Below are 16,963 nucleotides of genomic sequence, written 5' to 3' on the forward strand. Positions count from 1 at the left end.
TGTAATTCACTCTGAGCTGTTCTTGGTCACGATTGAGAACTTTGTCTACACTCGCACACAGAGGGATGAGGAGAGGAGATGCTGAGCGCAGATAGAACGGTAGTGATCTCTCTCGTCATGGCGATCTAGTGACCGGAGGAGTGCTAAGAGTACACACAGTTAGGTTGCTAACTGTGTGTCTGCTTTTTGGTGCTGAGCAGGTAAGTGTAGGCCTACAGTGGGTTTTTAGAGCTCAAAACAGCCGCCTGCCATGGCAGATAATGAGGCTATCAGAGCAGTGAGAGTATAACAAATCAATAAAGTTGTTAGATGGACATCAAAACAATGAGCTGAAACCATAACGCTCCATCAAACCGAGGGGAGCTGCAGATTCTCTGTAGGGTCATGACTACAAGTGACCCCTTTCACATTATCATTGTTTTTTTCATTGTCATTTGATACATTGTTACCATAAAAACACCTGTAATAGCTTCCTTTTCTTTTTTTCTGTCTTGCAGGTAAAATAGAGGTCGGCAAGGTTTATTTTTTCCTGATGCTCTCAATCATACGTACAATTCAGCAGTAAATGTAATAAGCGGATTCCTCTGAAATGCCGAGGGAGTTTTGCCAGTTTTCAAAATACTTTTCATTTTAAGGGAAATTGCTGAGTTCTGAATTCAGACAAGGCAAAGATGTGACAGCTTGAACTGGGATTTCAAATCTGTCTGTTTGAAGAAACACAGCCCAGCATACGACTGAACCGCCTGAGCTCCCTTCGAATAAATCTTTCAAAGCGTAAACCAGTTGCTGTATTTTTAATTTTTTTTACTATTATCTTACTAAACAGTAGGCCAGGTGTTGAGAAAACCAGTCAATCATCCCTCGCGATGAAAGCGCAGCAAGGCTGAAACTAGCAGTGTCAGCACTGCTCCCAATCTCACAGTTTCAGCTGTCACAGCTTCTCTTACTCCGCTAATGGCTTTATGTTGCAGAGGTAAAGCGGAAGGAACACGGAGAAGAGAGAGAGAGAGGGCAGGGGGGAGAGGAGGACATTAGCAAGCTAACTCCCTTGCAGCCTCACTAGTTTCTGTGTGTGAGAGTGGAGAACACAGAGAGAAGATGGGTGGGTGCATTTATATATCTACATTATGTGCATTTATGACCACAAACACTAATATGCAAATTATGTTAAATTCCATAAAGGCAAGCCACATCTAAACAATGACCTGAAACTATGACGCAACAACAAAGGGACACTCATAAGAGAGAAAAACGCTTTAGAAGTAGTTTCAATTTCAGAGTTTAAATATCATCTGGAGATTGACAGCTACTTTCTCTGATCTTTTACAGTCAGCTCATTTCAGTGGCACCTCATTCATCCTTCACAACCTGCCTTTTATCTGTCTCTCTTTCGGGAGTCTGTGATACAATCAATGTGCCTGGAAAACTCCCTGGGCATTTAGCCTTGACAGCTAACAGGAGCTGGTTTCCATACACAACCTTGATAGATGTGTGCATCAGGACAGACTGAGGTGTGGGTTCAGGTTTTGCTGACTGATGTGATTATATAAACAGAAAAAAGAGATAGAGTGAGGGAAAAATGTTGACACGTTCATTCTTTGAATATTAATCAGATAAAACTGCATTCAAAAGTAGAACACCACTCATTTTACTTCATTTTTCAAATCTCTCAGCAACATTAGAGTTTCCCATAATACTCACTGACCCTTCAGGTTGTCCTCTCTAAGTGCATTATATCAAAACGCTACTAGCTTGATAACACTGTTTCACGGTCCATGTTCCCTGCTTAAAGCAGGTCACCTCTAAACACATCAGAGACATCATTCGGTGACAGAGCACTAAAAACCCCTAATTGATGCACTTTTTGAATAAAAAGCTTCGTACTTCCCCCGGCAATAAAAAAGCAACACCTCTGTGAAAACAAGTTGGATGCTGTCAGAAGTTTCCAGTTCCTCCCTCTTGAGCCCGGAGTCAAACACATTAATGAGACACAGCTGCTTGTACCTTGTTTATCAGACTGTTAGACAATCCTTTGGGGTGGCACCACAGTATTTCTACCTTTTGACCTAATATTTTAAACAAAGAGATTAGAATTATGTTCTTCTTTGAAAAGAAGCCGGTACAGAAGCACAATAAATGTTTAGACAAAACCAGGTGAGGTGAAAAAATGATCGTGGACCCAAAGGGGCCTTGAGGTCTCCGGGCACTTTGTGTGTTGTTGCCTTGGGAGGAAATCGACTTTTTATGTTGCAAGAGGTCACTTGTTTTCTTCAGGTGACAGAAGGCAAATCAAAAATTTGAGATGACAGGCCACTTCTTAGACCTTGCAGAAAACTGAAACAATGACATATTCACTAAAACCTACTTGTTTGGGTTCGCATCAACTCACACTCAAGAGCACTCACAGTCTCAGAAACGCATGCACGCTTACCGCTCACCACACACACCTCCACCCTCCTGCAGTGACATTTGAAGGACAGGGGGCCTGCAGGGAGAGCTGGTTTTGAGAGGTTAGATGAGGGTGGACGGCTGGCTGGCTGGTTGGGGGTGTGAGGTAAACAACACCTCGGAGTTCAGCGTGCATGCCTAATGTGCTCTCTCGCACTGACGGCTCTGCTGAGCAAGGCTGCCGATGACAAGCTGTCTGGAGAAGTGTCCTGCTCCTGCAGCCTCTGCACTACCTCAGTCTCTCACACTGTCTGTTGGCTTTACACCATCCAGCTGTCTACGTCATCTCTGTACACATCCTGCTTTTGTCCCTGTCCTATCACTGGCTTTCCTTTCCCTGCTCTAGACCGTTTTGACTCAACCTCTTTTCCCCCTTCTCTCATATCAGATCATTATTTAAATGTAAATAACAGGTATTAAGAGAAAGACTGAACCCCAAAATGGCATTAAAACATAATTCTGCTCGGACTGATTATTTTGTAGTGGTTTCATAGCAGCAGTCAAAAAACACTGGGGCATTCCCTTTAACTTTGTACAATTTTATGAAATGCATACTAATGATATAATCATGGTCACTGGCAGCAATGCACACATGCAGATCAAAATACAAAGATATGTACACATGTGAATTGTACACTCTTAAGGTGTGTTCAGACTGAGGGCAAAGCTCATTTTAGAGGCGGCGTGATTGCATACAACTTCGATGTAGAGAAGGACATAGGTTTGCTCAGGGCAGCGTGAATTCAAGCAAAATTGCGTCCACACCGGGTGAAAATGTTATAATTTTAGCAAAGAATGTGTGTTTATCCCGAGCTGTTGTACTCCACTTTGTGAACATATGAGACAAGAGGGGAAAAAAGAGTCTGGAGGAAAACAACTTTAGATCCTGGTAAATTGGTCTGATTCAGAGGTGTAGCACACACATACAAAGGCAGACTCTGCTCACAAGCAGCTGGTTGGTTGTTATAGCTAACATCTGGACTGCGGGTGCATTGGCTGTTTGTAGCATATAAACACTCCAGCAGTCTAATTTGTGCGGATAAAGCGAGGTGAAAATTGACTCTGGGTTCAGTCTGAGCACACCTTTACAGCTATCTTTAAAAATTTACCAGTGGTTTTTACCCCCCGACCTGAGTTCAATAACCTCACTTGTTCATGTTATCCAATTGCAGCCCATCTCTCTACTGATTGGTTTCCGAGAGGGCAGAGGTGCTATCTGATTGGTGTTAAGTTCAGACAAGTAGAAGCAAAACCAGACAGTAATGAATACTGTCGTATTCTGAGGAGATAAAAATCACATTGACATCATTTACTCAGGGCATACACATAGAACATTTATTGCTGCGTAGTCAGGCTTTGACCTTTGATGTCATATTCAGTTGACACAAGGATTTGTCTCAGAAAGATAGGAGGATATATCTTTGAAGCTAAAACAGCCCTTGGTTGCTTCATGTTTTCCCTCTTCAACCTTTAATCTAAAGGTATCCTCAATGACAAACAGGACACTTCAGGAAAAGGCAATCACTTCACCTGAAGTCATAAACACACACGCACACAAGCATACACTCACACAACTGTCTTTACTATCACTCATTAATACCCAACACCATGTGGTAAAACATAGTCATCAAAGTGATTTTGCATGATAAAAAAAAGGTAAAACCCTCAGTTTTTCTCACATCACCTCATTCTTTTTGAGAAATAAAAAAAAAACTAAGGTAATGTTTAAAACACAAGGGATACAACAGTCTACCTCTAGAAATCAGGCTTAAAGATGAACACCTTCTTTTTGGATGGAGTGATTAATCAAGTGGCAGAAGCCAAAATAAGCTTGCATTAAAAGATGCAAAGTTTTGTTCATTGTTACAGTGTCAGCTGTTGATGTCAAACTATGGTGTGAGAAAGGGTTGCTACAACATAGTGTATGTGTGAAGAAAAGGATGAGTGCATTAATGTGTCATTTCAAGAAAAAGCATACTGTATTGCAATCCCAGAACCATGCTTAAAACACACTAATGTGCCCATAATCGATATGTTGTGGTGTAACTCTCAAATTAAAGCTTTCATAGAGATGGTTTACGCTATTCATGTTTGTTTTTTTAGCATAGGAGGCTAAAAGCAAACAAAGTTCCGTGTGTACAGCCAGGAATGTCTGTGAGCTAGAATGATCCTCATGTGCTGAGTGAATATGGCTGTTCCCATCTCTGGTTGTCCCCTGGGAGTCCAACATTTGAAAAGAAAAAAAACAAATCCATGAGGAACCGGTGTTCCCAAAGAGAAATGTGCTGGAGGGAACAATCACTTCAGCGCACAAAGTCAGTTTGAAATTTTTTGCTTCGTTGTTTTATACACCGTCCACACCTTAAAAAATGTTATAAAACTGGAAGCCACTGGCAGACAAAAAGTCCTAGACAACAAGTCAAAGAGATCGTATGGGTTAAATGAAATGGGGACAAAGTAACGGCAACACTTGCACGTGCCTATTCTCTTTTCTACAAAAATAGTGGAATAGAAATCACATGGTTATCACCCAACATTGACATCTTGATACAGTTCTGTATATAGATAAAAAAATCTTGGTTAATAAATGCAATTCCATCATGCAGTCAAGGTCCCGCGCAACTCTTGTGGATTTGTCCATTCGTCACAAATCCTTCAGCATGGTGAGAGGAAGGGGTGTCAAAAGGAGTGTGCTTGAAGTCTCACTTTATTAAGTAGCTGTGAACCATTTTATTTGGTGCACACAAGGCTGCCTCATGCACACGTTATTTCTTCTGATGGGGTTTGTAAAGCGCCATCCAACCAAGCTCTCTTTCATACTCATCTTCTTCATGTTTGAGAGAGTGAGAGATGCTGGAGATAGAAAGAAAAATAACCAATTTCATGAGTCACTCCATGCACGGTTATACCTCCGCAATCTGTCAATTTCTTTTCATTTTTCACTGCCACTCAAGACTAAGTTGACAGAGGCACACAGCTTTGATCAGTCGATACCTATCTTCTGTTTCAAAAAATACAGAGGTATAGTGAAGTGATGAGAATGATTTAATTCATGCCTTTTGATACCTGAGGCAGTGCTCTCACACAGACTATGAGCACACACACTCTTGAACTCTCCTCCACCTTGCGTTTTACTCTGAACTCAGCAGAAGGTCCTGTGCCAGAGTGAATAGGACTTGTTGTTTCCGTCTGCCAGAACAGATGGACATTAGATCCGCTTTCTGCTTTCCCAGCCAAACAAATGACCTGCCTTCTCCTTTCCCAGCCTTCCTTCCGCCTTAATATATTCTGCCATTTTACGAGTCTCCTCCCACTTACTTGCTGCACTGCCTCTGTGACATAAACGGATCAAAACAGTCTTTGTTTGCATGAAGGGCTATTTCAGTTTTGGGTACTTCTATTTTTGCATTTTTAACCTCAGTGAACCCAAGCCGACACCGGATAAAGGAAACTACAATAGAGCAAGAACAAGACTCTTTCTTGTGTCTTTAGGTTTAAGCTCTTTTGTCTTTGCTCCTCTTGACTCCCTGATATGAATGGGTCTCCCGGTCTTCCAATGTGAGCAAAACCTTCCATGTCCACCCTTACAGGTACAGCCTCCAAGAGGGTATACGGTCTTAACTCTGCAGGCCACATCCTCACCAGTAGTCTATAACCAAGACCACTCCCCTAGGTAGCACAAAATAGGACATGGGCTTGTCACAAATGTATAGAAAGGGGTTGAGGGGGCAAGACGAGGGTTTGGTTTTGGAATACGGGACATCATGTGTCATCGAGCCTCTCTCTCACTGATGGAAGCAGAGAGAGCGAGAGGGACAGCTATGGGTTTAGATCCAAGGAATGGAGAGACAAAGAAAGAGTGAACAGTAGGTTTCATCTGTTTTTCCGACAAGGCCCTACTGTTGTTTGGCTTGAGCTCTTCCCTTTGAACCCTTGCTCGCCATCTCCTATTTCAACTCGTCCTTCTCTTCTTGTATCAACTAATACCCCCGTCCAGGGGTTGGCCAAGAAGCCTTGGGGGTCCATAAGCTCCAAGCCCAGAATCTCCCTGCGTCCCTCCCTGCCCCGCGACGACAGCAGCATCCCCCCTTGGTCCAGGCTGCCTGTGCTGTTGCACTTCTTCACTCCCCCTCCTGGGTACACCAGGGAGCTGGGCGACAGCAGCGATGTCAGCGACAAGCTGCTCAGTGTCTCTGACAAATGTTCACTGTTGCCCGCTTGACTTGAGCCACAACCACCAATTGATGATCCGATACCTATGCCCAGGTCCTCGTCTGAAGGGTCGATTGAGTCTTCACGGGCGTAGCCCGGGCTGGTGCTACCTCGGCCACTGCTCTGGCTACGCTGGTGGCCCCTGGTGGCCTGGAGGGTGAGGCCTGATGAGGGGCTCGGCCTTGGTCTCAGGGTCTGGACTGGGGAGGAAATGGCACTGCTGTCTTCAAGCAACGGGAGCGGGCACACGAGTTGTAAGGGAGCTGTCGGCAAAGGCGAATCCAAGTTCTGTGGTGGAGAGACGCTGAAGCTCAGTCCCTCTTCCAGGGTGGTCTGGAGGCTGCCCTCAGAGCTGCCTGTAGCAAGGGATGAGTCACTGTGGGACGGATACTGAAGACAGAAGGAAGAAAAAAACAAAGCACATGAGTCCAGCTCTTTTTTCATTCAGAGTGTAACATTATGTTATATATTTAAATGCTGATTAAAAACCAGTTTTCAGAATAATTCATCATCTGCTGTCAGTGACCAAACTTCAGGCCATTTCTCACCCAGATAAGCACAAAAAAAGCACATCGTTTACATCAATCTAATGACTTCAATCTTGAGCCTCTTCCACACTAAAACCTTACAACTATCTCTGTCCAATAACCTATTTATCTGTGTTTTGCCCCTCTCCTCCTCTCCCCCTACCTGTGTACAGAGCATCTTGCTATGGGCTCCTGGGGAGCGGAGCGAAGCCCAGGAGTCTGGGGAGGTCAGTCTAAGGCCTCTTGACAACCGTAGGCTCCTACTGCGGGGAGGTGCTGGGATGGCTGCTCCCGCAGGGTGGAAGAACTCTGCAGGCAGATGGAAGAGAGGAGAAATGCCACTGGCTCCTCCTCCTCCTCCTCCTCCTCCTCTGTTTCTTTCCTCACTGCTGCTGCTGGAAACGCCACCTTGAGGAGGAAATACACTCTTTCCATTTTCATCCTGGTGTCAATGTCTGCTGTCTACATCTTTCTTGTGAATATCCCTGACATGAATGAGAAGGATTTTTTTTTCATCTAAATATTGTATATTAATAGCTATTAAGTCAACAAGCTAAGCACAACCCTTGCAGGTGGATGTCGTGAGTTGATGCTCTGCAGGGCGTTGGGTAAAAGGACCAACTGTTTCAATACGTTGATGTTTTAATGTCTGAGTATATGCTTTGTGATGCCATTTGGTTTAAAAATGAAGAAAAAAAAGGAATTATGATAATACCCTGCACAATCTTCAGATCTACACAGATGTGATGCATATCATATCAAGCTATTGAAGTGCCCTCTGTATGCTCACTTCCTCAAGTTTGAGAGGTACATTTCTGGGACATATAGTTCCTTCTTTAATCCTCTTTCTGTGAATACAATTTTACAATAAGTTCTCTTTGATTTTCATCTTGGAAGCAAACACTTTGCTTTTGTTTAACAAAACCCTGTTATTTCTAGTACATATTGTGTCTTTCCTGTGCTACAGTCAATTTTACCCACCATCTTATTTGGCATGTAAGCCACAAAAACAGCAATACATGAAATCAGAAATGAACTAGTGGTACAAATACATATTTGAATCTATTGGTGGTAGCACAGTGGATTTACTTTATCTGGTTGTACTCACCAGGGCTAAAGTGAGGTGAGCGCATATGTTGTTGGTGTGTTTGCATCTCCATTTCCTGCAGTGCCCGGCAGGGCTGGCCCAACCCCTGCACCTGGCTCTGCACCACGTGGCCTCCTGCATGACTTCCTCCACCTCCAGCCTCTTCTGAGCTGCGGGAGTCACTGCTGCACCTTCCCTGGAAGAGAACAGATGGTCTGACATTGAAGAGAAAGTATTTTCCAATTAATCTCCAGGACAGGTTAATCAAGTAAGTGTTTTTCTTTTTTTTGAAATAGAAGATAAATCAAACATGTTGGGAAAGGTTCAAAATAAAAACAGAGATAATTTATGTGCTGAAAAATGATTTGACTAGTGTGCGGAAAAAAAGCTTAAAACCACAGCAAGACATAAGCTCTTATTTCTTCTGCAAAGGACAATTTAGGTTTAGGATTAGCATTATATTTTGTTAAGTAACAATTCCTGGACCAAGCCTGATAGAAAATGAGTACAGCAAAAACAGCCCCTCTGGCATCCTGCAGATATCAAACATGGCCTCTGTTTCACATCATCCCTCGGGCTTTTCATTCAAGTGCTAGTGAAAGGGTGAGGACTGATTATGAGCTAAAAGAGCCCGTTATTGTCATGTTAATGTTAGATATTGTAACAATAAATGTTTGGTTATGAACGTGTCAGTTTGCGTGATGGCTGCAACAGCTGGAAGCGGGAAGCAGGAGGTAGATTAAGGCAGGAGTTCCGCTTTGTAAGCTCTCACCTCGTACGTTTTAATTACCATCATGTCGGGACTGCAGAATCATTTAAGTGTGTTTGTGCATGTGCGTGTGTACGCTTTTGTGCTTCCAATACTGTATTACTGTATCCCTGAGTCATTCAGTCCTAGCTCCTGAACAGCCCCCTTTCAAACAGGCAGCCACCCACACCCAAACAAACTTAAAACAGCCTTGCCACACATGCTTAATGCAACACACACACACACAGACACACACACAGACACTTCTATTTAGCAAACAGTGTTAGAAAAATGAAATCCGTAACCTTAGATCCTTTCTCACCTTCAGCCTTTCCTTTCCCCTCCCTTTTCCCCCTCCTCTAATGAGCACTGTTTCACAGCTAACTTGGTGATAGCAGGCTTATCTGGCTATCCAGAACCAAGGAGCATTACCCCATTACAGTGGAGGATATCTAGGAAGGACGGACGATAAGGGATGGAGATAGAGGGGCTAGAGGGAGGTGCAGAGAAGGTGTGCAATTACCAGAGGGGTAGCACTGAGAAAGGACAAGCATGAAAGATACGGGTGCGGGAGAGGGAGGTGTGAGAGCCACACAGGACGGCAACTAGGAAGAGCCTAGTTTTATTCATGAGAAGAGACTGTGGATTCTTCAAAGACAAGACAGGTTCCACTGATACACAGAGAGAAAGAGATAAATGATTCGTTGGAACCTAAGGTTTGTACCTGTAATTCACAAGAGAGCCTACAGCATAGACATGAAACAGATTTTATAATTGCTATTTGTTTTGTGTTGAAATTATTATGTATTTTTAAAATTATGTAAAAATTATCTGTGAACTTCTGCCATTGTTTGTGCTCATCCTCTTGGGGGATTGCGACATAGTGCCGGTATACTGATCAAAATAGTGGGCATACTGGTGCAATGGGTGTTATATTGTTTACTGAATCTTTTTCTTTCTCAAAAGCTTATTTTTTTTTTTACACAAAAAAAGTTATACTGGCATGATGATTTAATTGGCCTCAATGTTGTGTGTAAATTTGACAAGCAGGTATACAGCCCAACTAAATTACCGTGGTGCTGACAATAAAGCAGGTGCTCACTCCCAAGCTCTCCGTCTCACATTCATTATTCAGTATATGATAGTTATTACTGGGATGATCATCATTTTATTAGGCTTTTTATCTGAGCATATATATACAGAGCAAATACTGGGTGAAGCAAAACAAGAACATCTTTGCAAATTGCAGAGTATTACCACTGATCAAAGCTCAGATCCTCTTTCTTTACTGGTATTATCTTTGTAAAAAAACATTTCAATTTCCTCACACTGTTTTTCATTTTGGCCTCACAGAACATGAGTCATATATGGATAAGGGCATGTGTATATCAGTACTGCATATTGTATTCTATATTTTGTTAAGGCTTTCAAGAGAAGCCTCAGAAGTGTGTATTCTAATCTTCCCATCTCACCACTCTGCTCAATACCCACCTTGCCCTCTCGCGCCAGCAGCAGGTAGGCAGTATGTTCATCCAGGCTGAGGTCATCTGGCAGAGCGGGGGATGAGGACTTGTCTGACAGTTGCTCTGATTTCAGCGATGCCTGCTCTATCTCCGCCAGCCTGATCTGCTGCAAAAACGTACCTCCGTTATTCATGTCGTAAAACAGGAAGGGATCGTGAAGAGGAACAACAAAACGGTTCAGACTTCCTGGAATTCATTTATTAGTGCTTAATATATTGCAAGATTTATTCTAGGGTTCACAACAACCAGTATCTTACATCTTTGTGTACGTAGATATTACATTTCTAAAGGATCAGCAACCATGTTTTGAAGATGTCTCTCATGACTCCTTTGTTCATACAGTATCTCTTTTAGGCCGATGTGAGCTACACAAACAAGATAAGTAAAACCTCCCCCACGTTTCGATACACTTCACCAAATGTTGACAATTCAAGGTGACCAAAAAGCTGTGGCACCTGTCTGTAAAGAGAACAGGGTGAGAGATTTCAAGAAGTAACAACATTGCATTGTCATCATTAATCGAACAAAATATGTGAAAAGAGAGGCTGAATGAGAGGGCGAGGGGCATATATCCAAGCAGTGCGTTACAGCCGGTGTATGCATGTATGTTTTTTGGTAAACACCTGCAGTATCTGCATCAAGAGTGGTGGTGTAGCTGCACCAGAACCTCATAATTCTGCCCTTATAGCCAACTGAGTATGTTTTCAAACACAAATGAACGTTAAAATGTTGCTGCGTGTTTGGTAACGGTGTCTCATAGTCCTTGTCGTGCTCTCACACATGTACATCAATCCTAAAGACACAACATTACCAAACACAGAATAATTGGGAAGTGACAACAATTACACCAACTGTTACTACCTCTCTCTCTCATTTGTTCCAACATTAGCTCCAGCTAAGTTTGTTTCATCAGGTAACTCAGCTCATAATGGCTGCGGAATTGGTTTTAAATTATCGCTGCATGAGCCTCCTGAGAGCTCAAGCTTCTCGGCTGACACTCTTCTCTACCTTTCCCATGGCAACACAATTTCAAAACATACTGCAAACAGGGAGTTGGAGTGGAATTTCAGGGTTCTGGGGGTTCTATGATGAGCTCAAGCAGTGTTTCTTTAACCAGACGAAACAATAAATAGCCAGAGAGAAGCATTAAGAAGGGTACTTATGAAGGGCCCAGTGAAATCCAATGGAGTGAGGCCTGTTAGCGATATATATTAACACGTACCCCTATGAGAAAGACAAAGAGGATCATAGAGATTGATTCACAGCCAATATGTAGCAGTAAATTACCATTGCACAAGGAGGGAGGAAGAGAGAGAGAGGGAGAGTGAGAAAGAAAGAGCTACGGTGGGATGAGGCAAGGAAGCAAAGCAGACGCATAGCATTGAAACTCGTTAATTTAAAACAGCGCTTTGCAGTTTTTCTGCTTTGTCTCAGTATACCGGCGATCCCTAATGCTACTATGTCACAGCACCATATCTGCTGATTTGCTCCGTCTCTCAGAATTGGGTCGTAAATAGCTTCAAAAGGGTCCATGTGAGTCATCGGTTGGTACATTCATCAGCAGGTAATGGAAACTGCAGCCTTCTCTCCCTGTATTCCTTTCTGTTTATGAGCCTCCAGGTACAATGGAAAAGGCATAACGGGTACAGGAGGACTTGCTACACATGTGCTTCCTCGGTAAGGGGACTCAGGCAAGAACTAATTGAAAGTGTCCACCGCAGCCTGAGAGCGAAGAGACAAAGGATTGTTTCATTCAGCACCGCAGGGAGGCAATGAAATAAAACGAGAAAATAAGCATGACTGAAATCTCATGACCACATGGCATGTGGACATGGTAAGCAATAATTCATGTAAAACATAGGAAACAAGTGCACCAGCAGTCAGATGATAATTTACAACACACAGGTAAAAAAAACAAACAGGCACACGCCTCCTTATTGCTGTCTACCACAGGCTTTTTCACTAGCCACCAAAGAAATGTTGAAATCCTACACAGGTGATTCAAATGATTCGCTAAGTATTTCAATGTTTGTGTCGTAGTTGCATCACTGTATACATTTTTGTTTTCTATCAAATGCACGATGGTGAGATGCTGCACCTCTGATGCAGAATCTCTTAAAATAGAGTCAGAGAAATGATTTTGTTTGAAAAGTGCCTGTTTATGCAAGCAACTGCATAAACGTCAAAGGCCTTCACTACTCTATTAAACAGTTCCCTGCAGACTCGACTGTAGTCAGTCTCTTATTAGGCAGTTCCTTGATGAATAACTGTCACACACACTGCACCCGGGGGTCCCGCTGTGCCTTCCTGTCCCCTTAAACACAACGTCATTGTACAGAAGCAGTGAAAGACTCATCTGTCTGAAAATGGCACACACCCACAATAGCTCTCTCTCACATACAAACAAACAATATGCAAGTCTGATGGTTAAAAAGGACATTGGGAAATGAATGACAACAGTACAGGGTCAGATACAGTAAATCAGAGATAGATAGATGGATAGCCAGAGGAGCAGAGGGACTGATGGGAGGAAGAAGCATGTAAAAGAGCGAGGGAAGATTGATGGTTTGACAGCATCTGCAGACAGGCAGAAAGCAGGACTGACAGGTGAGGAGGTGTAGAGCCCAGTTATTGCTTCTTCTGAACTGACCCGCTGCACTTTGTCATTCTGATGGAGACCACTGCCAGAGGACATTATGTTTGAGAGTGTGTTTTATGCAGGATCTCCTGCTTACAAAATACCCCACAATACAAGCACAAGTCAAGGACAGTGTTAGTGCGTGCATAAAGGCATGCATATCAGGAATGGTTGCATGTGTGTATGCATGCAACGGGCCTCATTAATCCACATTTCTGCACATATGGAAATTATCTTGTGTTTAATAAAGGGCTGAAATTCCCTGTCATATACTGCATCACAATAGCTCATACAGTAGTTGACGCGCTTTATAAAGCATGAACTTCAACAACACTTCCTATTCAAACTGCTTTGTGCGATGAATGAAGCCCTGTGTTTGTTTATGTCCATGAAAGTACATGCAAATGCATGTTCACGTGTGCATCCCTGTTGGCAATGTGCATGCACATAATCCGCTCCCGGACATCATGGTTGTGTGTGTGTGTGTGTGTGTGTGTGTATGAATGTGTTTTTCTTGTATATGTGTGTGTGTGTGTGTGTGTGTGTGTGTGTGTGTGTCTGTTCAGGGTTTCAGGACTACTGAGTTTTACTATTCACTGGTTTTGCATAGTAATAGTTTGGTAAGTTTTTGTAACACAGTTGATGCAGGCAAAAATGTGTTTTTCCTCACAACACACTGGGCAATGAAACCCCTTGTGTGTGCACATGTTTATATCTTGTATGTTTGCTTATACTGTTTTCTGTATATTTTTGTAGATGTGTATACATACGGTATGTGTGCTAAAGAAGGTATGTGTCGTTCAGTTCTATGTTCACAACTATTTGGTGCTTGCATCCAGTGTGAATTTATTTTAACATGTCCCTCAAGAGTATTTTCATCCAACCCCTGGGGCCATGTTTACCAAGCATCACAAAACAAGAAATCACTCCTAATGGACCCAGACTTCTCAGAATAATTTATCTTTTGGTCCTAATTTCATGCAAAGGAGTAAAAGCATTTTATAAATCAAGAATGGTAAATGTTACTTATCTTTAATTATCTGTGTCCACAAAATCTTAAAATTTACATTTATTTGACAACAAGAAACTGCGGGTATAACATGGGTCCCTCACAGGAGCTTCAAAGCTGAGCTGGTTAAAAAACAAGATAATAAAACAAGACTTAGTAAGCCTGTTGGTAAGATGCCCTGACTGAACACACCAATTAAACCATGGCCTTTTTCAAATACACTATGTATTGCATCATACAATCAGTTTATATTTCAGTCTGACTGCTGAGTGGTCCACTGAATGTGCCTCTCTCTCTCTCTCTCTCTCTCTCTCTCTCTCTCTCTCTCTCTCTCGCAACATGGTTCCTAATGTGCCAATACTAAAGTGGTATTGTTATAAATAGATCCAGATGTTTATCCAAAAATATGGATGCCTTTGGTTCTGTTTCTGTTTCTCTAATTTAAAACACAAGGATGCATTTAATATCTTGAGCTATTGCCCTCATGAGGTGTATGAGTGTGTGTGTGTGCTGTGTATATATATATATATATATATATATATATATATATATATATATATATTCATTCATGTGTTTTCATGGTGGTACCTCTTGTGGATGGCCCTTGCAATCTCTGCAGATGGGTGGAGGAGAAGAATAGTGGTGGAAGACAGAACCGGAGAGGTTGTCGATCATCAGCATCTCCCCCTCCAGTGTATCCTTGATCAGAAGAGAGACACTGTCCAGCCATTGGCTCTCCTGGAACACAAACACACACACACACACACGCGCACACACACAGACACAAAGACACACACACGAGACGCAGGCCAGCAGACCAGTATTGCACGCAGGTGCAAACATGTGCACATGCGGACATGCGAGGACAAAGAACACGCAGGGAAATGCATACACCATAGTAAGGGTTATAAAAATGTCAGTGTGCACACGCAGGTATGCTTTTATGCTTAATGTACTCACACACATTTCTACACAGTCACACATGTGCATATTCACCCAAACCCAGGTAGATCTCACATTACCTCAGCCTTTATTTCTAAAATGATTCCATAAAAGTAAAAGAAAAGCATCTCAAACACGTTCTCTGTGTTGGAGATAATGGAAAAATAAACTAGAACAAATCACCCTCTCATACTTCGTTGGCCTTTAGGGCTAAACACAGCTCGCTTTTGATAAAAGGCTCCTCAATAATATCACTCCAAACCTTCATTAGCCAAGTAACACATCATTTTACAATCAAAGCCTTGAGCACTGAGAGCGGTGCTGATGATATATCACCTCAATTAGGCTGTTCAATACCTTGTTGAAACAATTTAAGATTTAAGCATTTGCTTTGTGCTCTGGGTATTATTAGGTTTAAAGCAATTTAGACTGAATCAGTCAGGGCTTTTTATGTGACTTAAATTATCCTTCCTTGCTTGAATCTCATATGCCAGATTGGTTTCTGGGAAAACCAATCTGGCACGGAAAAAAAGGAAACTACTTTTAAAATGATTTCTGTGTTTCTTGGCAGGTCACTGTATTTCACAATGAATTAGATGCATTGTGCCTGACTGTAGCACATTCATAACAGCCAAAATAACTGTATTATATCAGCAGATATATCCCGAAAGGTACTGCGAAACAAGGTCACTCCTCTTCAATCCCCACATAAGCCTATTTTCATGACATATTGCTACAACAACGCTTGTCGGACTATACTTAGATATCTTATGCAAACACATTTCTGACTCAAACTGTTATATTACAATCACTCACGGCTCGTGTTTTGAAAATGAGGGGGCTAAGGTTACTGTACGCCTTGCACTATAAATATACCGAAATCATGCTGGTTTATGAAACAGTGTTTCAGTGCTGCATTTTGGCACGAGGACAAATCGTCAGTAACGCTGACTCTGCCATATCCAGCTCTTTTAATACACGTATGTGTAAAAAAACAAACATTTTTCTCTCTCAAACAGACAGTCCCAGGATAATCCATTCTTTGTAGGTGGAGAACTTGATATATATATAAAAAAATAAATGTTTGATTGACTGTGGTGGCCTCCATTAATAACTGTATTAGTGGGCAACAATGGGGCCCGTCTACTGGGAATGGAAGTTGAGAGAAAGAGAGAGAGAGCTGAAACTAATTACTGCGTCTATCTGACTGTCACTGGCTCAGCTATTATCTCTCCTCTCTTATTCCCTTCCTCTCTCCCTCTGTGTGTCGACTTCCTACAGTGTCGCCTCTACTCCCCGTGCAATATATTGCCAGTGTTCCACCATATAGTCGAAAATGACTTTTTCAGCGTGTATTATGGCACAATATAGAATATACTAGTTGTAGCTGCCATCTTTCTGGAGCTCTTGAATTCTCCATATATCATCAAGACTCATCCAATCTGTCTGCACTCTTTGAGTTGATGTGTGTATACTCAAAGTTTGAATGACGAAAAAAATTTGACTTCAAACCAATATTTATGTTTCTAAATCTAGCGTCCCAAGGAAAATGATTTGTATTTGTTGGCGTAGCTACTAATAACATTATGACGATATGTGGAGATTCACGAAATTTTAAAGCACCATAGGAGAAAATGTCACAATGTTTGGGTTCACAGGAACCATTTTACACACGCGTACGCGCACACACACACACGCACACACACCAACCCTAGGACCTGTGCTCTGAATAAATTGCATCGGTCTACCAGATCCCTTATTGCATCACTTGAGAGACTGAGAATGAGAGAGAGAGAGAGAGAGAGAGAGAGAGAGAGAGAGAGAGAGAG

General features: G+C 42.3%; 1 protein-coding gene across 7 annotated transcripts in view; it reads right to left on the minus strand.

The window, feature by feature from the left end:
• The window catches only part of cacna1ia (calcium voltage-gated channel subunit alpha1 Ia), a 149,259-nt gene that overhangs the window by 5,374 nt on the left and 126,922 nt on the right, over positions 1-16,963 (minus strand). Inside the window, exons 33-37 of one of the 7 annotated variants that reach the window (XM_031872136.1) lie at positions 14,781-14,930; positions 10,514-10,648; positions 8,296-8,470; positions 7,351-7,595; positions 2,972-7,050 (exon numbers count right to left, since the gene is read on the minus strand). The exons of 1 other annotated variant lie outside the window; for it this stretch is intronic. In XM_031872136.1, coding sequence (XP_031727996.1) covers positions 6,322-7,050; positions 7,351-7,595; positions 8,296-8,470; positions 10,514-10,648; positions 14,781-14,930 — 1,434 coding nt within the window. In that variant the 3' untranslated portion in view covers positions 2,972-6,321. Of the gene's footprint in view, positions 1-2,971; positions 7,051-7,350; positions 7,596-8,295; positions 8,490-10,513; positions 10,652-14,780; positions 14,960-16,963 lie in introns of those variants that run through there. 5 more of the 7 variants (XM_031872135.1, XM_031872137.1, XR_004213649.1 and 2 more) reach the window with 5 other exon arrangements.

This window comes from Anarrhichthys ocellatus, unplaced genomic scaffold (genome assembly GCF_004355925.1).
Source record: "Anarrhichthys ocellatus isolate YVR2014 unplaced genomic scaffold, GSC_Weel_1.0 scaffold62, whole genome shotgun sequence".
Classification (NCBI taxonomy): Eukaryota; Metazoa; Chordata; class Actinopteri; order Perciformes; family Anarhichadidae; genus Anarrhichthys; species Anarrhichthys ocellatus.